Below are 25,408 nucleotides of genomic sequence, written 5' to 3'. Positions count from 1 at the left end.
TCCCTGAGTGCTGGGATTAAGGGTGTGTGCCACCACGCTCGGCCTTATCTGCTAACCTGTAACATCTTGGGACGGCCTGCAGGGTGTAACTGTATTAGCGGGTCTTCCAGGTCCTTAGACATCAGACATTAGAGAAACGCCTGAACATTGTTAACAGAAAAGGCATTAGCTCTGCCATCTGTAGAGCTGTTTGTTTTAATTAAATGTTTGTGGTATTAGGAATTAACCCTAAGGCCTTGCACATGCTAGGCAAGTGCTCTAAGCTGCATCTCCAGCCTCATCCTTTACTTGTTTCAAAACTTTTTTTATGTATGTGTGTGTGGGTTATAGAACAACTTCATGGAGTTGGTTTTCCCTCCTCCCATTTTTACGTGGGTCCAGGACTAATCTCAGGTTGCTAGGCACCTTTATCTGATAAGTCATGTTTCTGACCTTCGTTTACTTTTACTTTGAGAAAGGGTCTCATTAGTTGCTCAGGGTAGCCTGGAAGTCACTGTGTAGCCCAAGCTGGTCTTGAACTTAGAAGGTTAAGAAAGAAGTATTTTGAGTAGCTGAGATTTATGAAATTCAACTGTAGTACCTAACATAAGCACTAGTGTTTTATACCATTTCTGGATATGAGCATCATCTTCCTGCGATGTCCGTTACCTCGTAAATAACCAGGTGATTAAGCTAGTTAGGCAGGCTAGTATATGCTGTGACTGTCATTCCAGTGTGCACTTTGTCCTTTCTCTAGAGTCAGACTGTGTGGGGCCGTTGACCCTGGCCTGGAAGGGGACTATACATCAACCAAGAACTAGTCCCAGGGCCAGCCAGATGGCTCAGCGGGCTACGGCACCTGTTGCTGAGCCTGATGATCCAAATCCAGTTCCTAGGACCCACATGGTAGAAGAAGAGAACCAACTCCTCCAAATTTGTCCTTTGACTTTTACATGTGTGCTGTGTTACACATGTACCCACACATGGAAGGCCACAAAATACATACAATTGAGAAAACAGGGTATTCACATCAAGCGTCAAATCCCATGAGGAATTTACTGTGCTACTGTAATTGCTCAGGGTTGGTTTAGGCATGAAGCCAGTTCTAAAGGAGCTGATTGTAATGTTTGTTTTGCCAAAATGTGCTTTCTAGCTCCTGAGTTTCCTATTGTGGAGAAACAGAATTGGCTGATCCATCTCCACTATATCCGGAAGGATTATGAAGCATGCAAGGTGAGAGGGACTGCAGCGACAGGGGGTGAGAGGCAGGCTGGCTAGACATCAGCAGCATCTGCAGCACTGTGTGTCAGTTAGTATCCTGAATTTGCACCCCCACCTTCCTGCTTTAAACTTGGTTATTTTAATTTAAATAATAGTTTATCAACTTTGACTTTAACCTTGTCTCTCTCTCTCTTTTTTTTTTTTTTTTTTCGAGACAGGGTTTCTCTATGTAGTCTTGGCCATCCTGGACTCACTTTGTAGACCAGCCTGGCCTCGAACTCACAGCGATCCACCTGCGTCTGCCTCCCGAGTGCTGGGATTAAAGGCGTGCGCCACCACGCCCGGCTAACCTTGTCTCTTTTCAACGTGTTTCTGTGTCACAGACAGGACCAGGTTTCTTCCTGTTTATTGTCAGGATTTTTCTCACTGTACTTAGACCCTTTAGACATTCAGTCCTCATCTCTCCGATCCTCTTGTTTGCCTCAGCTTCTCTTCCACCCTTTGCCAATGCACAGTTTGAAGCTCTTCACTTTGGGAAGCCTTCCTTAATTCTCTGAGGTGGTCGGAAGTCTTCTCATGTTTTTCTAGCTTGCCTAGTTAGAATATATTTTACTTATTTATGTTTTTTTTCTTGTTTTGTTTTTAATTATTTATTTTATTTTATGTGCATTGATGCTTTGCCTGCTTGTGTATCTGTGTGAGGGTGTAAGAGCAACAACAGACTTACAGACAGTGGTGAGCTGCCATGTGGCTGCTGGGAAGTGAACCTGGGCCCTCAGGAAGAGCAGCAGCCAGTGCTCTTCACCGCCAAGCCATCTCTCCAGCCCTCTGGTTTTTTAGTTTTTTGATACAGGGTTTCTTTGTGTAGCTCTGGTGGTCCTGGATTCACATTATAGACTAGGCTGGCTTTGAACTCATAGAGATCTGCCTGTCTCTGTCTCCCTGAGTGCTGGGATTACAGGCGTGTGCCGCCATACCCAGCCCTATTTAAATTTTAAATAGCAGTTGAGAAATGTTTTCTGTCATGGACCAGATAGTAGTTTATATTTTTGAGATAATAGGGTCTTGCTCTGTATCCCTGGCTGAGCTGGAACTTAATAAGTAGGCCAGGCTAACTCACAGATATCCACCTCCTTCTGCCTCCTGAGTGCTGGGAATAAAGGTATGTGCCACTATTCTCAGCCCTGAAAGTATTCTAAATAAGAGATGAAATAACCTGAGATAGCCTGTTAACCTCATTCTGAAATAAGTGATCATAAGAGTTGACTTGAAAACAAAAATCCTGAAGAAGCTACCTTATTAGCCATTGTCAATGCCCTAGGGAGCTCGTGCATGGCCCTGTCTGTTTCTCCTGATTCCTTGGGAACACTTAGCCAACACTTAACTCTGCTGCTCTCTTTTAGGCTGTGATTCGAGAACAGCTTCAGGAGACTCAGGGGTTATGTGAATATGCTATCTATGTCCAAGGTAAGACACTGTTTCTTTCCTTACTGGAAAATGTATTTAACCTAGGATCTTGGAAAACAAACCAACCAAACAACTTAGGGAATACTTAAATTTAAATAATGTCTTGTAAAAGTCTTGTTCACTATCCTTTGAAATTTGAACACAGTTCTGTTGTGTGTTGCACACACATCTGGAGGCCAGCGCTTAGGAGGCAGAGGCAGGCGGATCTCTGTGAGTTCGAGGCCAGCTTGGTCTACAAAAGCATGTCCAGGACAGCCAGGACTGTTACACAGAGAAACCCTGTCTCGAAAAACCTAAAGGAAAAGGAAAAATAAAAATATAAAAATAAATAAATAAAAAATCTGGAGGCCAGTGTTTGCCACTGGATGAATATTTTTTTAAATATATTTTTAAATTATTATTTTCCATGTATGAATGTTTTGCCTGCATGTATTGTCTGTGTTCTGTGTGTATGCATGGTGCCTATGGAAGCCAGTAGAGAGCATTAGATCCCCTAGAACTAGAGTTACAAATAGTTGTGAGCCATTATGTGGATACTGGGAATTGAACCCCAGTCCCCTGCAAGAGCCCCAAGTGCCCTTAACAAATTGACCACATCCAGCCCTTCAAAATATTATTCTTACGAAGAATTTCTGTGATCTGCAAAAGACCGGTTACCTGGTTCTAGATGCTGGGGGAGAATGGGAAGGTCGGAGTTAACTTATTGCAGGGTTTCCCTTCTAACACTTGGCTTGCTTCTACCCATTTGGTGATGACTGATTGGATTAAAGAGTTATCCAAAAGCTTTCTCTAATTTTACCTTCTTTTCCAGCTTTTCTGATGTCAGTCTCTACTTCTAAGACTATGAATGATGATGATTATAATTATTATTGTATTTTCTATTACTTGGCAGCACTGATTTTCCGCCTGGAAGGAAATATCCAAGAATCCCTAGAACTCTTTCAGACATGTGCTGTTCTCAGCCCTCAGTGTGCTGATAATCTCAAGCAGGTGGCCAGATCTTTGTGAGTACTGGAGCAGGCACAGAAGATCATATAAAATGCTTTCTCTTGACGTGCATTTTGGGGAGAGCCTGTTGCTGGCAGCTAGATGCCTGACAGGTAGGACAGTGAGTCATAAGTGTAACGGGCTTCGTCTTGAAGACCATGGATAATCTGGAAGCCAGCTAGTACTAAGGAGCTCGGGACCTTTGAGTTGGATGAGAACACTATTTGTCACAGTGTGTTATACCATAATTCCTCCATACTCATATGGTATTTAATTTGCATAGTTCTGATAGTATTTGAACTATTTGACATGTAGTAAGCTTGTGGTATTTTCTGTGAATGGCCTGTGAATCCCTAAATAGAAACATTTTTAAAGTCTTCATAAACTTTTTCATAGTCTAGAGTTCATTCAGTATCATCTCAGGTTCCCCCTACATTGCTGTTTGTACTTGCATCATTTTTATATAGAGCCCAGCTTTCTCCTTTGCTTTACATTCATGACCAAGGAAAGGAACTTGGCTTTGATTCAGGGAAGGATATGCCCTTATTGAACGCTGCTGATAAATGATGGCCGCTCATGCTCAATGGAATGTCATTTGACCTTTTTGTATATTTTTATAGAAAATTATAGGTAATAGTTATGGAAGAATGCCATCAAAATTGGTGTGTGATGAGTCTAAGGCCTTAGAACAGCTGTTGAGGCAAGCCCTGCCTCAAGAACTTCTGCTTTGGGGATGCAGGGGTGCCCCACGCGTCTCCCATACAAGCAGCTTTACCTTTTTAAAAAGCTTCTACAATCTTTAGCTCTGTGGACTGTGTGTACATGTGAACTTGTTGAGTTAATCTTACAGGAGTTTAGGTTAGCTAGGTATGGCAGTGCATATTTGTAATCCTGGTACTTGAAGGTGGAGGCGTGAGGGTCAGAAGTTCAAGGTCATCCTTGGTTACACAGTGAATTGGATGCTATCCTGAGTTACATGAGAAACTGCCTTAAAAACAAACCAAAAATAATGAAATTTGAAGTCATAATTTGAAGTCATAATTGTGGAAAATGTATTTTTACAGATTTCTTCTGGGAAAACATAAAGCCGCCACTGAAGTGTATAATGAAGCAGCTAAGCTTAACCAGAAAGATTGGGTAAGTAAAAAATGTCGTCATTTCTTTCTTATCTAGTGGCTTTTTCTTTCTTTCTTTCTTTCTTTTTTTTGAGACAAGGTCTCATTATGTTTGTAGCCCTGGCTGGCCTCAAATTCATTATGTAGAGCAGGATGGCCTCAAACTCAGAGGCCTTTACCTCCACAGTGCTAGGATTAAAGGTGTGCTCAGTCACTGCTCAGCACTTGGCTAGACTTCTTAGATGCTCAAACTGTCTTTTTGATTCTGCTTTTAGCATGGCATTTCTGCATAACTCTGCAGACCTTGTTTATAGTTTCCAGGTGTTAGTGTTGCTGATAGTTTTTTACTGGTCTTATTCTTGCTGTGATCATCCCATCTCATTTCCAAGAGCTTTAGGAGTTGGGTTGTTTACCTTTGGAATTTGAAAGCATCAGCAGTAGATGTCTCCATTGTACTTTATGTATTTTTTTCCCTATCTGCCCGACAGTCAGCTGTTTTGCCTTTCTTTGGGTCATGAAAACTAAGTGCCTCTTTGATTATTTTCCCTCCATCATCTTCTCTGAAAAAAAATTTTTTTAAAAAGATTTATTATGTATACAGTATGCACCAAATCACATTATAGGTGGTTGTGAGCCACCATGTGGTTGCTGGGAATTGAACTCAGGACCTCTGGAAGAGTAGAGTGGTCAGTGCTCTTAACCGCTGAGCCATCCCTCCAGCCCCATCTTCTCTGAAATTTTCATAGTGTGGTCATAGTCTCCTTCCCTGTCTTCCTATTTCTATGACATTTATGTAAATTGGGGATTATATGATTATACACAATCAGACTAAACACTATCTTTACAAATTAAGCATTGGGGGCTAGAGAAATGGTTCTGCTCTTCCAGAGGACCCGGGTTCAATTCCCACCACCCACATGTTGAGTCACAACCATTTATAACCTCACTTCCAGGGGATCCGACACCCTCATACAGACATACATTCAGGCGGAACACTAATGTATATAAATAACAACAAAACAAAACAAAACCACACACACACACACACAAAACCCAAAACAAAAACAAATTAAGGGTTTCCTCCACGAAAACCTAAATCATTGGTTTCGGCGTTCTTTTGGCAGTCCTAGAATTTCAGAGCTGAGGCTTACTCATGGTTAGTTAAACAGTGACTGCTACAGCTCAGAAGTATTCATTCTTAGATGAGGAGCCCAAAGAAGCAAGGAAGAGCAAGACCCAACAGGGCCTGTGCTGCGTCTCATTAGCCACAGCCTCTGGAACAAAGGCTGGGAGGCACCACTTAAATCTGGAACTACTTAACTAGAGTATAGCTCTGTAGTAAAGGGAGACAGGGAGCAGCTCTGTCTACTACACTCATTGTCCCTTCTGTCAGACACAGCAGCTCTATGGTTTTTACCTTGCCTTTCATTTTCTATTATTTTATTTATATCCAAGGACATTTGTTCAGTCAGATTACTATTTTTGCTTTTAGCTGTATATATACCCATTACCTTAATTTTAGTACTTGTATTCTGATTTCTAAGTACTTCATCGTCTCTCTCTTTGATTTTTTTTCTTATTTTTGTTGTTGGTGTTGTTTAGTTGTTTGAGACAGGGTCTCACAACTCACTATGTAAATCAGGTTAGCCTCAGACTCAAAGAGATCTACCTGCCTCTGCCTCCTGAGTGCTGAGATTAAAGGCCTGCGCCACCATGTACTGTTGGCTGGTTCTTGCAGAGACCGTCCTATGTCTGAGAGAAGTACATTTATTATAGCAGTGAGATAACATGCTTTCCCTTAGAGCCCTATTTGTTAAAAGTTTACTAGTGTTTTACTTATTGGGTGTTGATAGGGTGTGTAGGGAGGGGATGAGGAAATCTGTGGGAGCTTTTGCTCTCCCTCCATCGTGTGGGTCCCAAGTATTGGACTAGGTCATTGTACCTTTACCCAGGGAGCTGTCTTGCCAGCATTATTATTTTTTGTTTGTTTTTGTTTTTCGAGACAGGGTTTCTCTGTGTAGCCTTGGCTGTCCTGGACTTGCTTTGTAGACCAGGGTGGCCTTGAACTCACAGCGATCCTCCTGCCTCTGCCTCCCGAGTGCTGGGATTAAAGGCGTGCGCCACCACGCCTGGCCCTCATTATCATTTTTTAAGTTATTTCAGTCTCAGTTATTTTTCCCCTCTAGGTGTAAAGGTTATTAATTTGAAAAAAATTTTAATTACATCTACTTATTTTGTATATGTGCTATATGTATTTGTATATATGTGAGGACACACATGCTATGGTATCTTCGGGTTTCTATTGCTGTGAAGAGACACCATGACTCTTACAATGGCAAACATCTAATTGGGACTAGCTTACAGTTTGAGAGATTTAGTCCATTATCTTCGTGGTGAGAAGCATGGTGGCACGCAGGCTGACATGATGCTGGAGAAGGAGCTGAGAGTTCTACATCTTGATCCACAGGCAGCACAAGGAGACTGTGAGCCACACTGGGCATAATTTGAGCATCTGAGACCGCAAAGCCCCACCTCACAGTGACACACTTCCTCCAGTAAGACCACACCTCCTAATAGTGCCACTCCCTATAGGCCAAGCATTCACACACATGAGTCTATGGGGCCATTTCTATTCAAACCAGCACGTACCCTGAGTGTACAGGCAGGCCCAGCTTGCAGGGGTTGGTGCTTTCCATTGGTAGGTCATGATTGTCGTCATCTCCCCCATGTCTTTGAAGACAGAGTCACATTTAGCCCAGGCTGGCCTTGAACTAATTGTGCATCAGAGGGTAGCTTTAGATTCCTGATCCCTATGCCTGCACCTCCCAAGAACTGAGCTGACCTGAATCATTAGAGGCCAAGGTGAAATTGCAGGAGCAGTTAGGCTAGAATGGAAGCAGCTCAGGAAGGCCCTGGGTACAGCTCTGCACAGGCGCAGGAGTAAACACACACTCATTTTCTTTCTAACTTTTTTGTCTTTCAGAAAAATTTGGACACGATATATTTTAGGTTCTGATAGTATGTCTAAATTTGAGATCTGTTCAGAAAATAGTTGGATGTAGACTGATGATGTTATGGGGTATATATGAACATTTTTGAGTCAGAAACAAAGTTAATAACTGAAACCATGAAACTGGTTGAGATAGTCAGCAGTGAGTTGAGGATGGAGCAAGGGGGAGATGAGGCATGTCTGCTGCGCCATGTAGTTGGAAGAGCTTACTTAGTGTCATGGCTCACTTAGGATGATGACCAACCAGGCACTGTCTTGTGTGATACCTGGTAAATGTCTATAGCAAACCTCTTACCTCTACTTTCGTGTACTCATCATGATATTCCACAATCTGCCTCTAACAAGGAGATAGTAATCCTGCATGGCATTGCCTTGACTTCTGAAATAACTGGTATATCAGGAGAATTTCCACTAACGACAAGTGAGAAACCTGAGGCTTTGATGGAATGACATCCCAAAAGGCACACGTTGAGGAAAAACAGAAGTAATTGCAGCCTGCAGTCTAGGATTGCCAACCTTAACCTGAGAGATCTTTCTGCAGTGTCTGCTGCCTTAGCACGATGTCCCTGGATACTCCTCAAAAGAGATAGGATTTAACTCCAGTTTCCTGTGCTGTTGGATATTTAAGGCATATTGATGATATTTTCTCAAATACCCCCTACAGCAATGACTTACTAGGTTGGGGTTAGTAAGCAGAACATTAAAGGACAAGATGGTGTTGTCTCTCCCATCTGTCCATGTATTTCTTACAGCACGATGAGGTGGAATATCCAAGTTTTAGAGACAGGCTTGAATTGAAGGCACAGTTCTTGGTACTATAGACATTATTTCAATTGCAGTTTAAGAGGAATGATTTTAAAATGTGAGACCTTTATGAGGCAGATACTCGTTTTTTGCTTTTGTATGTATGGGTGCTCTGCCTGCATGTATGTCTGTGTGCCTACATGTGTGAGGTATTTGTGAGGCCCGAAGAGAATGTTGAATCTTGTGGAAGTGAGGTTACATACGGTTGTGAGAAACCAGGTGGGTGCTTTGAGTTGACCCCAGGCCTCTGGAAGAGCAACCAGTGTTCTTAACTGCTGAGCTATTGCTCTAACCCTGATTTTTTTTCTTTTTAAAGACCACATCTTTGAAACACATGTACTGAAATATTTGTGAGTGAAATACTACACTGTTTGTGCTTGGCTATGAAATAGTAGTAGCTAGAATAAGGGCTGCTTGGTTATCAGGCACAGGAGCCTGTGCTGTTGCTGTTTACATTTATGCATGTTTAGGATACAAAGCAAAGCAAGAAGAAAAAGCACCCAGCACAGATACTTTCTGTGTTAGGGAAACTATCTAACCTCTCTGAGCTTCGGTTTCTTATAAAACTGGAAAAACTATACTGATGATGCACATTTTTTTTGGAAAATTAAAGTATTATACATGAAAACATCTGGCATTGAGCCTAGTGTGTAATAGATGTTCTACCACTGATTTCTTTGTTGTTCTAGATATGGAACAATATAAACTAGGTGTCCCTGAGCCCTGTGGTCTCTGCTTCTGAGACAGGGTTGCATCCCTACCACTTGCAGAGTGTTTGGCCCTGTTGCCTTCCAGGAACACTTTCCTTCCAGGAACACTTTCCTTACTCCTGGACTCTTTTCTAAAGCTGCTGAAGTTGGATTTATTACAAAGGAATTCCCAGAGATTGTACAACACTTAGGCCAGAAGGTACAGATTAGTCTTACAGTGAACCAGAATTAGAAAGTTGTCAGGGGCCAAGGTAGTCACTGTAGATTTTTGATTCATCTTTCTTTTCCTCCTCCGCCCCCCCACCCCACCCCGAAACAGAAACAGGGTTTCTCTGTGTAGCCTTGGCTGTCCTGGATGAACTTCGTAGACCAGGTTGGCCTTGAACTCGCATTGAGTGCTGAGATTAAAAGCATGTGCCACCACACCCACCTTCATCTTCTTTTTCTGTAGGTCAGTGGTTGGCAAACTGATTTTTGTAGAGGACTATTTAGTATGTAGATACTAAACATATTTATATAGTATTGCAGCTTTTTACAGTTACAGCTACTCATCTCTAGTTCCGGTTCTTGTGTAGAGCCATAGGGAATAACTTTACAAAGTAGAAGAATGAATTTGGCCTGCTGACCTCAGCTATAGCTTTCAACAGATTAGCTCCAGAGATACATAGTTATCACAATGGCTCCAGGTGGCACCACTGGTCCCCAAGTCACATCTAGTAAAGAAGTACTTGTGACTGGCTAGAGCTCCATCCAGGCCAGATTCCTACTGAGAAGGCTCAGGTATCCAGCAGTAGAGAGACAGGATTTCCTTAGTAGTGGAGCTCACAGCTGGCAGTCCACTCAGCTGGGACACCTTGCTGAACAGCTACAGTCTGTAGGTTGCTGCGTTGTAATGCTTACAGTGGACTAACACCTAACTACTCTCCTTTGTTTTGCATGTAGGAGATCTGCCATAACCTGGGCGTGTGCTACACTTACCTAAAGCAGTTCAACAAGGTAACTCACAGAAACGGTGATGGCAGTTGACTGGAATTCACTGTGGTTCACTGTCACAGAGGAGCCACTGTCCACTGTGTACTGGCTCTACTATCTGCAGAGCTTGGAGAGTAAAAATTGCCTTTTATAGTTATTGCCATGTTAGTACTTGTCATTACTCATTTTTTCCTACTTTTGATTTAAAAAATGGAGAGGAGAGATTCCAGAATATAAGTGGCAGTATAGTTGTTCTGTAAGACATGTCAAAAATGGACCTTTAAGGTCACTGTGGCACACTTCTGTAATTTCATCAATCAAGATGCTCATGGCAGATGGATCTGAGTTTGAGACCAGCCTAGGGCTTGTGAGACATCCTTTCAAAGGAAAACACACACACACACACACACACACACACACACACACACACACACACACACAAAACGCCTTAAGTGTCATCATGATTGTAAGAACCATCTTATGGGGCTGGAGAGATGGCTCAGCAGTTAAGAGCACTATCTGCTCTTCCAGAGGTCATGAATTCAATTCTTGGAACCACATGGTGGTTCACAACCGTCTACAGTATGATCTGATGCTCTCTTCTGGCCTTTGTGTGTATACATACAGAGTCTACAAAGTGTGTCCAGGACAGGCAGGACTATGTAGAGAACCCCTGTCTCTAAAAACCAAACAAATAAATTTTGTGTTCATTTGTTTTCATATTGGTGAGGGAAAAGGCCTGGCCTGGTGAAGGCTGTGCAGGTTAAGTCAGAAGTGTGGATGGGATCAAATTTGGGGTGGTATTCTATACTGTACCATGATGTCCCTGTACTGTACCATGATGTCCCTGTACTGTACCATGATGTCCCTGTACTGTACCATGATGCTCCTTTAGGGTTATGAGATTTAACTCATGTGTAAATGTCAAACAGAAAACATTCAGAAAGTTGATCATATATAAACTCAGCTAGGCTATGCTTGGTCTTTAGATCATGAAAACTATTTTCTGAGACATGATGCTCCCACATAATTAGATCAAAGCTCTGTCTTCACATTCGCCATAGAAAACCATTGTCTCCAGTGGTATTGATTTGGTTATCTTTACTCCATTAAACTTCAATTAGGCAGAAGACCAACTACACAGTGCCCTCCAGCTTAACAAGCATGACCTGACTTATATAATGTTGGGGAAGATCCACTTACTGCAGGGAGACTTGGATAAAGCCATTGAGACCTACAAGAAAGCAGTAGAGTAAGTGTCTCTTTCCCTTAGACTTTAAGCAGTGTGCCCACCTTTTAACATGGCAACATGAAGTTATCATCTAAAAAGTTCATGCTCAAGAACTGCACAGTTGAATAGCAAAAACTTATACACCCATACACACACATTCCCATGTTTTCTGTAAGTCTGCCATTTTGTGTTGGGACATGTTCACAGCTATGCTTGAATATGCAGCCCAGACTGACACACTTCCTGGAAGCAATGAGAAAAGCAATGAACAGATCTGTAAACTCAAAAAACAAATGGTTTGTTTCTTCTGTAGTAGACACTGCTATAGAAGTATCTGTGTCTGTGAAGGCTAGCTGCTTAATAGGCCAACTGCTAGGGATGTAGGCTCCTTAGCTGGTTTCTTTTGCCTGCATAATTAAAGCTGAGTAACTGTAACATGTGTTCCAGGCCATATTGAAGGAAGAAACTGGACACTAAACATAGAGTAAGCATCTCTAGTTTTAAATAACCCTAAAATGGTACACATACTTGCTGCTCATAGATTTACACCATAAATTTATGTCGTGAAATTAGGTAGGCGAACACAGCTGGAAGGGAAGAGCGAAGAATCTGGCAGTGTGGTCTTCTAGTTTTTACTTTATAGCAAGCCTGTCCTCTGTTCCTGGAGGTCATATTAGGGACAGAAATCTCCTAGTTCAGTAACAGGCATCTGGTTTTATTAGCGTAGAGCAGTTATCTTTTGTTAGTGTTACTTCAGTTTCTTATGCTGGGGTAGAGCCTTGCCCACGATTCACTGAGCACAAGTTACAACTGAGCTGCAACCCAGTCCCAACATCTTGAGTGGTGTTGTTGCTGTTTGTTTAAAAAATATTAGAGTAGTCTAACCTGTTGCTATTGAGTGAATTTCCCATGATACTGCTTCCTTTCTAGGGACACATGGGATTTTGTTTTTCCTCTGCAGCATCATCTTGTTTCACTTACTTTATTTTTTTTATTTGTTTTTTTTTAAAAAAGATTTATTTATTACATACACAATGTTCTGCTTACCTACACACCAGAAGAAGGCACCAGATCTCATTATAGATGGTTGTCAGCCACCACGTGGTTGCTGGGAATTGAACTCAGGACCTTTGGAAGAGCAGACAGTGCTCTTAACCGCTGAGCCATCTCTCCAGCCCCTACTTTATTATTTTAAGACAGAGCCTCAGTGTATAACCCTGAGTGCCTCGAACTCCCTATGTGGACCAGGTTGGCCAGGAACTTACAGAGATCCACCTGCCTCTGCACCTGGCTTGCTTCTTTTAAATAAGACAACTGTAGCCAAATGCTCAGGTGTCTTGTTTGGCCATGGAGTAGAATATGCATGATTCATGGACAAGATTCTGACCTGGCATAGAGTGCTGGTCACTTCTTAGCTTCATCTACCACAGGGTGAACTTCCTGGCTGTATCAGTCACTGCACTGTGTTCTGCACTTTCTTTAACCACATTTTGTGACAGAAAAATCTCATGGGTTTGGTAAGCTACAGCGACTTCCATCATCAAAAAATCAGGCTTATATGGACAGGTAGGAAGGAGCCATGGAACAGCCTGTAATGCTGGGGAGTTAGACTTGTTCCTGACACTTGCCGTGTACAAGGTGGCATCTGAGTTAGTGCACATGAACTCTGTGAGGGTATGCTGACAGTGACGACTCAGACTTGAGTCACTCAGCTTCCCAAAGAGTATTTGAGAAGGTATGTTCGTGACCCACAGCTTTGGAGAGGAGTGTGGGCAGGGGAACAGATGCTGATGGAAACAGAAGAGTGGGAAGCACAAGGTCCCTGTGTGGTTTGGGGAGGGACGTGACCACAATGGATACCTACTATAGAAAAGTGAGAGGCAAATTCTCAGTTGCACTGACAAAGTTGTTCTCCAGCTCAGGCATGGGCTGAGCTTTGGCTCTGCAGGTCCTGGAGTGCCTACAGGTAACAAGCATCCTTCATTCCTTACAAGCAGGAGACAGCTCCTTGCTCTTTGATGCTTTACTGGTGAAACTGCTGATCCTGTGTTCAGATGGTCTCACCTCTGTTGCTTTGGCTTTTTGACAAAGACAACTATCAGAGACTGAGAAGGCAGATAATACATAGGCCAGTGTTTACTCCCAGTACCTAGTATCTAAGTCTTTCCGAGGGCTGATATGTACCATCTTTCTTTTGTTTAAGTTGGCAACTTAGTATGGAGCTTTAATTTGAAGAGCACAGCATCAGAGGGCCCGAGAGTCCTCAGTGACACAGGAAGTAGGCTGCCTGCCTTTGTAAGCACAGGGAAATAGGCAGTGAGAGTTCTCCATGGAGAGACTATCATAACAGTGTCCTGACTGACTTGGGTTAAAATTGTTATTTTTAGTGTGATGAATCATTCTACACAGTTCTTTTTTAAGTTTGCTGTTGATCCAAAAGAAAGGCTCTGAGACAGGAGTCTGGACTCTAAGCGCTATTTCCTTCTGCTGAGATCTTCCCTGTTGCCAAGATCAAAATGATCCAGTTTTGAAGGAAATTGCCAAACTCTGAAGTTTACATGGGAAAGATTTAATAAAGGGTCCCAGGTGTTGGCAGTGGGGCAGATGGCTCTGTAAGTCTGTGTCTCATTACCATGGTTTCCTTGTGAGTATCTCTATGTTACAGATTCTCGCCAGAAAATACAGACCTTCTTACAACTTTAGGATTACTCTACTTACAGGTAATGAAAACTGTTTATTCACACACTGGTGTTAGAAATGCTTTAGGTTTGTATCTATGATGGTCTCTCTTTTCTTTGCTTCTTTTTCTTTTTTTTTTTTTTAAGTTTTTCGAGACAGGGTTTCTCTGTGTAGCCTTGGCTGTCCTAGACTCACTTTGTAGACCAGGCTGGCCTTGAACTCACAGCGATCTGCCTGCCTCTGCCTCCCAAGTGCTGGGGTTAAAGGCATATGCCACCATGCCCATTTCTCTTTTTTGGTTTTTGGCTTTTTAGACAGGGTTTCTTTGTATAATAGCCTTGGGTGTAGAACTCTCTTTGTAGACCAGGCTGGCCCGGAACTCGCCTTGATCCACCTGCCTCTGTCTCCTCTAAGGGCTGGTATTAAAAGCGTATGCCACCACGCCTAGCTTTATAATGGTTTTCTTCATTTTTCTATTTGGCACATTTTACTAGCAGTCACAGTATACACGTGAACCTTGGTTTGTTTTATATACTCACTGCTAAAGGAATTAACATTTGCACTCAAGTCGTAATTCTGTTTCAGCCTTAGTGTAATAGCAATTCTTATGCAATAGGGAAAGAGTATTAGAAACTACTGTATAGTTTGGGGGCTTTTAACTTATTGTTGGGGAAAAGGAGAAAAACTGATAAATTTTACCACTTTGTGGGGCTTTGAGGCCAAAACTGTTGGTTCATCTTGCTAGCCACAGTCCTGTAGGAGGGAGGAGCAAGGGGTATGTTTTTAGAGAGGAAACCTCTCCTTCCCTTCCCATTATTAAGTGTGGCAGGACTATTAAGTAGACCACTTGTGTTCATCTGAGTGCCTGAGGCTCCAGATCTCTGAGCTTTCTTACCCTGCTCGCCCTACAGTCTCCCCACTCAGCTGTTGTGCCTCTGAAGTAGCTCTTATAACTATTGCTTTAAGAAGAACCAGGAGTTTAATTCTGGGTCCTCTGGGCTTTGGCTGGTGAGCAGGCCCAAAGGGACATGACACTCACTACCTCAATCCCTGTCAGGAGGCTTTACCACTGATCAGCATAAGTGTTTCTGACATGGTTTTTGGCAGAAGATACTTTAACCTTATCAGGAGAAAAACTGAGCAAAATAAGAAAATCACAGATATGGAAACCTGTGTTTTATTTGGTATACCCACTTTATTTTTATTATTATTACTATTTTGGAGGTGGGGTAGAGTGGGGTCAAGAGAACTTACAAATGACTGCATGTTTCCATTCAGGGTACAGTTGGCCAAACTCCTGAACTGACATCTCCCTGCTGAGGTAAATTCTTTGGTTTGCTTTCTTTCAAGCTTGGTGTTTACCAGAAGGCATTTGAACATCTTGGGAATGCACTGACTTACGACCCTGCCAACTACAAGGTATTGCAGGCTATGGAAGTACAGGGCCTTCCTATAGATTATCCCGTGACCCTAGAGGTGACCAGACCCTAGAGACAGGATAGCTTTCTCATTTTAAAAACCCCAAAAGTTAACTTTGTTTGTATCTGTCTGTTGGTGTTGGGGAACAAAACCAGAGCTTTGTGTGTACTAGGAAAGTAATCTACCAATGAGGTACACCCCTGACTGAGAAATCACCTTTTATTTACAATTCTTATTTTTTTTTAATTTAAAAAAAAATTTATTTATTGTAAATGAGTGTTTTATCTGCAGAAGAGGGCATTAGATCACATTGTAGATGGTTGTGGGCCACCATGTGGTTGCTGGGAATTGAACACAGGACCTCTGGAAGAGCAGGTGGCACTCTTAACCACTGAGCCATCTCTCCAGCCCCTACAATTCTTATTTTTAAACATTCTTATTGAAACTATTGTAAAGTGTTGATGCTCAGTGTCTTCAAAAGGAATACATTTATGGTAACAGAACTGTTAACTCTTTACTGAAGGCAGTCACGGTGCCCAGTTTATTGGTTACTTGCAAATTCAGTCAAGCTTCCACAATTGTTGAAGGATTCTTGATGCTAATAAATTTGAAATTATAATTTCCAGGTGCAACTCTCGGGTAGGAAAACCAAATGAATGAACATTACTGAGGGACACACAACCAGATAGGGCTGTTTAGACACAAACTTGGTCATTTAGGAAGTCAGTAGCCTGGCTCTGTTGTCTCCCCACCTTGGTACCTTTCCTTAAAGAAATGATAGTACTGGACTGATAAAAACTAAAGCCAGGAAGAGCTAGGTATTAAGTAGCCAGGGACAGGTGTATGTGGGTGTCAGCAGTTAGTGTACAAAGTAGAGCAGACAAAAGGCAGCAGTTATGGAACACTCAATTCCTTAGCTAGTTGGAGGCAGTGTGACATTTTACATTTTTTATGCTGTGGGATCCCAGAGGCATTTCTTAGGAGTCCCTGACCTTGTAGTTTTGGTACAGTTACGTGCCTGGAAGAAGTTTCTCATTCATGTTTGTGCTTATGGGTTAACTATGTCCACTCAGGAGACTGTCTCATGGCCTTGGGCTTCTTGGATGACTGAATTACTGACTTTACATGCATTGTGTTTTCAGGCCATCTTGGCAGCAGGCAGCATGATGCAGACCCATGGGGACTTTGATGTTGCCCTCACTAAATACAGAGTTGTAGCTTGTGCTATTCCAGAAAGTCCTCCACTTTGGAATAATATTGGAATGTGCTTCTTTGGCAAGAAGAAATACGTGGCAGTAAGTGTTTTTTATAGTTCTTGTTCATACTCATCCATATGGTTATTGGGTCTGCTGAGCTTGCCTTGCCGTGGGTTGAGTGCTCCTGTTTCTGCAGGCCATCAGCTGCCTAAAACGAGCCAATTATTTGGCACCCTTCGATTGGAAGATTCTGTACAATCTGGGCCTTGTCCATTTGACTATGCAGCAGTATGCATCAGCATTCCATTTTCTCAGTGCAGCCATCAACTTCCAGCCAAAGATGGGGGAACTCTACATGCTCTTGGCTGGTAAGGGACATTTATATAGAAACCCATTCTTGTGAGTTATAATGATGGAAAAGCTAATTAGGATCATAGGTTAGTAGCTAAATGCCCTAAAGAGGGATTTGAACTCACAGTTTGAAGATCATCCATGTCCACAGTTCTTATTTATTTATTGGAGAATAAATCATTTAAAAATAGAATTTAACATTTATCTTTAATTATGTATATATGTGCATGTTTGTGTGTAGGTTTATGCCCATGTGAGTTCAGAAAAGGGCATTGGGTTCTTTGGAGCTAGAGTTAGAGACAGTTATGAGCCACCTGGTATGGATCTTCTTAGAACCAAACTTGGGTCTTCTTTAACCATTGTGCCATCTCTCCAGCCCCACACAGTTCCCTCATAACAGCTTTCTTCTTTTCTTTGTTTCTTTTCCCCTTTTTTTGGCGCTGGAGATTGGCCCATGGGCCCTGTTCTTTACCACTGAGCTGCACTAGCAGCCCCCATACTTACTGCACCCAGCTGATCTGAGTTCAGTAGCATGACTAAGGACCGGGGTGTAAGGTGGAGTTCTGCCTCCACTACTCATTGAACGTACTCACGACTGACGTGAGGGTTACGTGAGCAGTAAACATACTAGCTAGTAAACCTTTGGGTTTTGTCACAGTAAATCATTTGTCCTCTTTTTGTTTATAAACATTTATACCACCGCGCACATGGAAGTCAGAGGACAACGTGGGGGAGAAGTTTCTCTCTATTATGTGGGTTCCAGGGACCCAACTCAGGTCATCAGGCAACAAGCATCCTTACTCATTGAGCCATCCCATTGAGCCATTATTATTTTTGTTAATTGGCCTTTGGTAGTTCAAGTCAAATTAGAATATCACTTTCCCAAATTCCATTTATGCCAGACAAAATAAAATTAAGTAGGGCAGAAGTGGATCATGGCTATAATCCTTGCTCTTGAGGTAGAGGTAAGAAGATAATGAATTTGAGGCCAGCTACATTAGTGAGACTCTGACACTGTTTTTAAAAATACAGCAACAGAGCCAGGTGTGGTGGTGCACACCTGTAATTCCGGTACTCGGGAGGCAGAGGCAGTCAGATCTGAGTTCGAGGCCAGCCTGGTCTACAAAGAGCGTTCCAGGACAGCCTAGAGCTATTATACAGAGAAACTCTGATTCGAAAAACAAAACAAAAACAAGCAAAAGACACAGCAACAAAAATCTTTTTATTTTGGTTTTTCAAGACAGGGTCTCTCTGTGTAGCCCTGACTGTCCTGGACTCGCTTTATAGACCAGGCTGGCCTCAAACTCACAGCAATCCACCTGCCTCTGCCTCCCAAATGCTGGGATTAAAGGTGTGCGCTACCACGCCCCGCCAAAATAATTTTAAAGTACCATTACTTCTAGGGAATATTTTCTCCACAAAACAAACTTAGCTGTTTCTGTGTCTTCATTGGTAGTGGCCTTCTTGTGTGTATTTTGCTCATTACTGTGCTGTTTTCAATTTATGAGAGAAAGGTCAAAAGCAGCTAAATGGTGGTTGTTTGGAAACCACCAGAATACAAAGCTAGCTCAAGTTTCTGGAGAGGCACAGAGTATTACTGCCCTCGGTTAGGGCAGAACATCAGTTGTAATCTGACAAAGTAGAGCCAAGCCTCCACTTGGTCCTGAAGGACAAACTAGACTTGAATGGGAGTGTAAGTGGGTGGCTGTGGACTGGCACAGGTCCTTCTGTATTCCTAGTTCTCATAGTGGCTTGTTTGGCTGCTGGGGAGGGGGAGGTGGAGTTGCCGTGACTCTCAGAGTAGCTATTTTTAGATTTTATATATTAGGCTTTCAAGAAATCTCAATTTTGAAGAGGGGACTGTTCTGTGGCTAACAAAGTTTTAGAGGGCATGGTTATAAATGATGAGTAACAGGTGAGGATTCTTGGGTAGAACAGTGCTGTGCTCAGTTTGTAAGTAAGCGAGATCCTGTTAGCAGTGTGGGATGGAGGCAGGTGGGGACAAGTGTCACTGGAGAAAATAGGAAACTTGGTCTGGGCTTGAACCGAGGGCAAACCAGAAAGGCGGCAGCAAAAGTAGGACACACAGCACTGCAGCGGGTTGCTGTGGTGAGGCAGTTAAGCTGAAGGATGGAAGAGGCTTCATTTTGAGAGTGGGGTAAAATACTATTTTTTGCTATCTAAAATGAGCTCTCATGATTTTCTCTGTGCCAGTGGCTTTGACCAACCTGGAAGATATAGAAAATGCCAAAAGAGCTTATGCAGAAGCTGTTCGTCTGGATAAGTAAGCATTCTGGTCTGTGGGAAAGGGCTGGGGAGTGTTACTACCAACATGTGCGTAGGATTAATGCTGTGGAGTCATCTGAGGCTGTGTGGCATAAATGTAGAAGCTTGGCAAGAATTAAAAGCCTGAGATACACTTCCAGTTCTGAGCTTAGTAATCAGAGAGCCAAAGAAAGTCAAGAGCTGGCAGCACGCAGCTTGGTTTGCTGATAAGGTGTGGCTAACTAGATTAGCATGGCTCATTTTAATCAAAGATAAAAGAGATCCTTGGGGTGTCGGGGCAGGATTTCCTGCTCAGCCATTCCCTGGGTAGGTAGCTTTGTTGGTGCCAGCCTCTGTCCTTATCCTGCTTTGCTGCTTGGGCAGTTAGTTCCTTGACTCTGCTCCCTGGATCACACAGCATTTTGCTGTATAATGGGGACGACCACTACTTAGTCAGTTGTTTGGCTTTCATATAATGAGAAAGATCTTCAAATGACTAATTATTGCAGAGCCCCAGTGCCACAGAGGCCCTGTCTCTCTGCACAGGTGTAACCCTTTGGTAAACCTGAACTACGCTGTGCTGCTGTATAACCAGGGCGAGAAGAAGGGTGCCCTGGCCCAATACCAGGAGATGGAGAAGAAGGTCAACTTTTTCAAGGGCAGCAGTCCTTTGGAATTTGACTCCGAGGTATGTCTTTTATTAGCTCTGATGCATCATTAATCAAGCTGTTAAGAGATGAAAGGTACCATAAGCTCATGTTTCTCTTGCTTCATGGTGACTGCCACATGAATTCACCAGTTAGAGTCTGACACAAACTTTTCTAGAAGAAAGTAACAAAATAATTCAGACTTACCGAGTTATTTTTTTCAGTAATACAGCTTACCAGGAACAGGTAGAGTCTGGCCAGTGATGCATCAAACTTGAATTGCTGCGTTTTGAAATCCTGTAAGAAAAGACTTTGGTATCCAGTAAGCAACCTGCATTCTTGGTTAAAGAACGATTTTCTAAACCAAGCATGAAAACATACTTGTAATCCCAGAGGCAGGCAGATTGCTGTGAGTCCAGGACAGCCAAGGCTACACAGAGAAACCGTCTCAAAAAAACAAAAAAAGAAAAGAAAGTGACCTCCTTGTTTTAAGTACTTCCTCCTTCAACTGCTAGTACCAACAGGTACTAGTTCAGTTAGTGCCTTTGGTTAAAGGCCCAAGAAGGCTTGGCTCTTCTAGTCTTGTCTATAGCTTTTTTTTTCTTCCCTTGTGGGCACAAGATGGTAGAGATGGCTCAGAAGTTGGGAGCTGCCCTCCAGGTTGGAGAAGCCCTGGTCTGGACCAAACCAGTGAAAGATCCCAAGGCAAAGCACCGAACCAATTCAGCGAGCAAATCTGCTGCTCTCCCTAAGCCTCTGGGCTCCAATCAAGCTCTAGGACAGGCGATGTCTTCGGCAGCTGCATACAGGAAGCTCTCTTCAGGTAGGAGACTATACAAGGCTTCTGTGAAGACTCGGGGGATAAGCTACCTCTGCAATCAGAGATCACAGCTTTGAGCGAGGCTTGCACTCTTCAAATGCTTGAGTGCACGCTGCACTCATGGTCAATTTAGTACTAGACAGATGGGAAAAGCCCAGAATGACCAAAGTGACATTTGTTTCTGAAGGGCAAGCTATGAGGTAGATAATGGTAGAATGTGCTTATCAGAATGGTCAGTTTTTATGTTTAGAAATGTATTACTAAGTGCATGCTATTGTACATTCTTGCTTTAATTTTCATAAACTTAATGTTTTATTCCTTTAGTTATGGGTGTCCCTCCTAGGTACAGGATGTACTACATTCTTTGGTTTTTCTAGATAGGGTCTCTCTGTATTAGCCTTGCCTGTCTTGGGCTTGCTTTGTAAACCAGGCTAGCCTTGAACTCACAAAGATCTGCTTGCCTCTGCCTCCCAAGTGCTGAGATTAAAGGTGTGTACCACCGCGCCTGACTTACACTCTTGGTAGTTTCAGACAATCCAGAGTTCCCTCTTAAGTAGTTTCTTCTGAAATGGAGTAACTGAGAATTCAAGTTTTGTTTCCTTACAAGGTGCTGCAGGATCCCAGCTCACAAAGCCACCATCACTTCCACTGGAGCCAGAGCCCACTATGGAAGCAAGTCCAACAGAAGCATCAGAAGAAAAGAAAGAAAAATAGCAACAATACAGAAAAAAAAAAAAGCAAAGCCAAAAATCCCAGGATGACCCTGGAGTGGGGAGGTCTCTTAGGTGAGACCATATAGAAGGTGGTCATATGACAGGCAGATGGAGGCCAGCACTCTTCGTCCTTGGGTTGGCACTGCAAAGTTAAAACAGAACCCAGGGTGTGTTGGATCAGGAGGAGTCTAAGGCCCATGCAGCCCTTGTCTGGCCCCATCATCCAGGAATGAGAGAGAAGATACGCTAGATAGATTCAAGGTCCTGCATCTGTAGCGCCAAGAGTCAGCAAGGCAAATGATCACAGACCATCACTCGATGAAGGGCTTTTATGTTGATAATGGGAAAAGGTCCTCTGCTTAGTAGCCGGTGGTGATGAAGCCCCATTCTGACTAGACTGTGGGAACACATCAGTCCCCACTGTAAACACAAACCTTGGATTAAGAACCTAGTTAAATAGCCCCACCCCTACACCCCAGCTATATTTCCCCAAAGAGAATCTAAAACAAGTCCTTATCTCCAGAGGTCAGAGTCTAGTGCCAGATCATGTCAGTGTAAGTAGTAGGAGTCAAGGGCTGGTCTGGAATCGGCACCAAGGATTTAAAGAAAAAGGTGTGGGTAGAGTGACTGAGGACATGGGCTCAGTGTTCGAGCCCTTGTGTAGCACGCACAAGGCCTTGGTTTCAATCCCCAGTACTGCTGACAAAGAGTAGATTTCTTAGCCAAAGAATTTTAACCAAGACAATCAATGGATGAACACTGACAGATGCTCTCATGGCCTTTGTAAAGATTATGGATCACTAAGAGGTCACATTAAAGTCTTTAAAATAAAAAATGACCGCTGTCTATCTTTACTTATTTCGAAGTCTGGTTTGAAACTATAAACACCTCAGAGCTAAGTTGCGTTTGGTTGTAGTATGGCCTCACAGCAGCATAGAAGGTTAACCCCGTCTGAGGCAGTCCCAGTTTTCACCGTAACTGGCAGCTTGAAAACTGACACACTACCAAACTAGGGTGGAGTTTTGATACTATGGCGAGGTCTGACTTGGCCAACTGAGCAGAGGTCCTTTTCTGCTGTCTATCCACTGGAGGCAGACACAGCCAGAAAGAGCAGGCCGTGGAGAAAGGTCAGCTGTGGATCAGCATGGAGGGTGATAAAGAGTAAACTGATCCACTCAGAGGTCTTGGTGAGAAATAATAAGGGTATAGCTTAGGAGAAGAGAAGGGAAATGGCAAGAAACCCAGGGGCTAAATCAGCAGACAGGATGGTGTGGTTGTAGGTGGTCAGTGAGAGGGGACTATGCATGGTAGGTAGATAGTCACTCTAGACTTAAGACTAGAAATACAGGTGACTAGGAGCAAGGACGTCTGTTTGTAGGCATGTCTGTCTTTGAGATAACCCCATGATACCTTACTAGACACCTAAGCATCCTGAATTGAGGAACAATGTTTGTAGGTTCTGCTAGAGCTCTGGTTTTCAACCTGTGGGCTGAGACACCTTTGGGGGGCCACATATCAGATATACACATGATTCGTAACATTAGCAAAATTACAGTTATGAAATAGCAACAAAAGTAACTTTATGGCTGGGAGTCAGCACAGCATGGGAGCTGTATTAAAGCATTGCTGCACTGAGAAGGCTGAGAGCCACTGTGCTAGAGGACTCTGGGTGTTTGTGATAGTTGAAGAGCACAGGCTTAGGAAGCCTCTTAGTTATGATGAAGGCAGAGACTGAAGAAGCAGAGTGTGGAGTTATGGAAGGTAAAAGGAGAGAGGGTTCAGGAAGCGAAGTCAGTCTTGGGAGTTTGTCTACTACAAAGTTACTGTCAGAAAGAGCAAGTCTATTGGGGAGAAACCTACAGATACGGAGAAAACCCATTTCAGAAAGTACATGCTAAGCTACTCTAGATTAGAACCTGGGACACAACCCCTGAGCATACATCAGCACACATGGATGTGCCCTTGTAGCAGCAGCGGGGCAGCAGGAGCCATGCAGACAGTAAGCTACTCATTTTGTAAAGAGATCTCTGAGGGTGGAACTGAATTCTATACTCTGAGATGACTCTAAATATTTTGTTTTAAGACAGGGTCTCATATAGCCCAGGCTAGCCTCACACTTACTATGTAGCTGAGAGACTAGCCTTTACTCCTGATCTTCCTGCCTTTACCTCTAAATGTTGTGGTTAACACCACACCTATCTTAAAATATTAATTATCTGCCAGGCATGGTATCGTACACCTTTAATCCCAGCACTTGGGAGAGAGTCAAGCCAGTCTCTCTGAGTTTGAAGCCAGCCTGGTCTACATAACCAAGTACCAGGACATGAAGAACTCTTATAACTCAATGATAAGGAAACATCAGGCCAACCCAAACACCCAAGTAGGACAAAGTATTGTGCAGCTTTACAAAAGAAAGCATGGTAGTAGTTAACAAGCACTAAAAAGTTAAGGTACCGAGCATTTGTCACATGGGAAACAGAAAAACCAGTCATTACCCACTGAAATGGCTCAGACTGAACACTGAAAATTCCCACTGTTGGCAAGAACAAGATGGAATCAGAACAGTCTTAAGTCATCATCAGGAGTGTAAAATGGTCTGGCCATTTCCAGTAGGGTCTTTGCCTGGCCATCCTGGTCTTAACAGGTTCTCATATGAGAAGAACCTATTCACGCTCTCGTTGGTGCGAGCTAATTCACCTGAAAGAAGCCTTTATGTACTTAAAGCCATAAAATATGGAGCTGCATGAAACACGAGGACACTCTGCAGCATGCTCAATGAGCAGCTTTGTATAGGGCCAGGCAGTGAAATTTCACCGATAAACGCCACAACAGGCAAAGCTTTCCCTCTATAAAGAGGGAAAAAATAGCTGATTTGAGGTCAAGGTTAGGAACAGGATGACATGGAGGAGGCATGGAGGATTTAGCTGGTGATGGAAACACATTTACTCAGACTTACCAAGTGATACACTTAGCTGTGTACAGGTTCGCCACATAAATTTTTGACCTAAAACACAAGAAAGAGCTAGATTACTACAACAGCTGTCAAATGGCTTAAAATGGTCTAGAGAATAAAACAGACTGAAGGCTGGAGAGATGGCTTGGGGGTTGAGAGCACTGCTGCTCTTCCAGAGGTCCTGTGTTCAATTCCCAGCAACCACATGGTGGCTTACAACCATCTATTATGAGATCCAGTGCCCTCTTCTGGCATACAGGCAGAATACGGTATGCATAATAAATAAATCTTAACAACAACAAACCACACAGACTGAATGTGGTAAGGGCTACTTGCTTTTGGCTGCATCTTACCTCCTCCTAGTGGTGGTGCAGCTTTTCTCAGGTTAAATCAATTTCAAGTGAGTGCCACAGGAAGTGGTGTAGTTTCCAAGAAGCCTCTGTTGCAGGCTAGGGGGTTTTTCAAACCCTTTGGCTCCTTATTAACCCTGTGTGGAACTTAGTCTAATGCCATCCACAGCCTAGGGTTGAGGAGCAGAGTCCCATGCTCAGTTCCACCCACTTCCGCACACTCATCCCATCTTTTTTCACACAAAAACAGGTGTATGCACTGTCAGGTCTATGTGCACTCACTTTCTACAATACAGTTATTACCTTTTTCTTTTTTTCTTTGAGACAGGTTTTTTTTTGTATAAGTCCTGGAACTTGGCTCTGTACATCAAGCTGGCCTCAAACTCACAAAGATCTGCTTGCCTCTGCCTCCCAGATGCTGGGATTAAAGGCATGTACCACTACCGCCCAGCCCAGTTACTACCTTCCAACAGATTCTGGAACATTTTACTCATTACAAAATTGACCAACCTTTAAAAA

The 25,408-nt window shown here is 43.0% G+C and overlaps 1 protein-coding gene across 1 annotated transcript; it reads left to right on the top strand.

Moving 5' to 3' along the window:
* Nucleotides 1-1,119: 1,119 nt before the first annotated feature.
* Nucleotides 1,120-22,048, top strand: Bbs4 (Bardet-Biedl syndrome 4). The gene is made up of 14 exons (XM_051155740.1): nt 1,120-1,212; nt 2,604-2,667; nt 3,560-3,671; nt 4,719-4,791; nt 10,236-10,289; nt 11,390-11,517; nt 14,162-14,216; nt 15,526-15,594; nt 16,737-16,889; nt 16,987-17,158; nt 19,356-19,425; nt 19,953-20,094; nt 20,675-20,876; nt 21,481-22,048. The coding sequence occupies exons 1-14, from the start codon at nt 1,120-1,122 to the stop codon at nt 21,585-21,587; spliced, it is 1,494 nt and encodes a 497-aa protein (XP_051011697.1). The 3' UTR covers nt 21,588-22,048.
* The last annotated feature ends 3,360 nt before the right edge of the window (nt 22,049-25,408 follow it).

This window comes from Acomys russatus, chromosome 14 (genome assembly GCF_903995435.1).
Source record: "Acomys russatus chromosome 14, mAcoRus1.1, whole genome shotgun sequence".
Lineage (NCBI taxonomy): Eukaryota > Metazoa > Chordata > Mammalia > Rodentia > Muridae > Acomys > Acomys russatus.
Note: the sequence above shows the minus strand (reverse complement) of the source record. Positions and strands in the feature narration are given on the sequence as shown.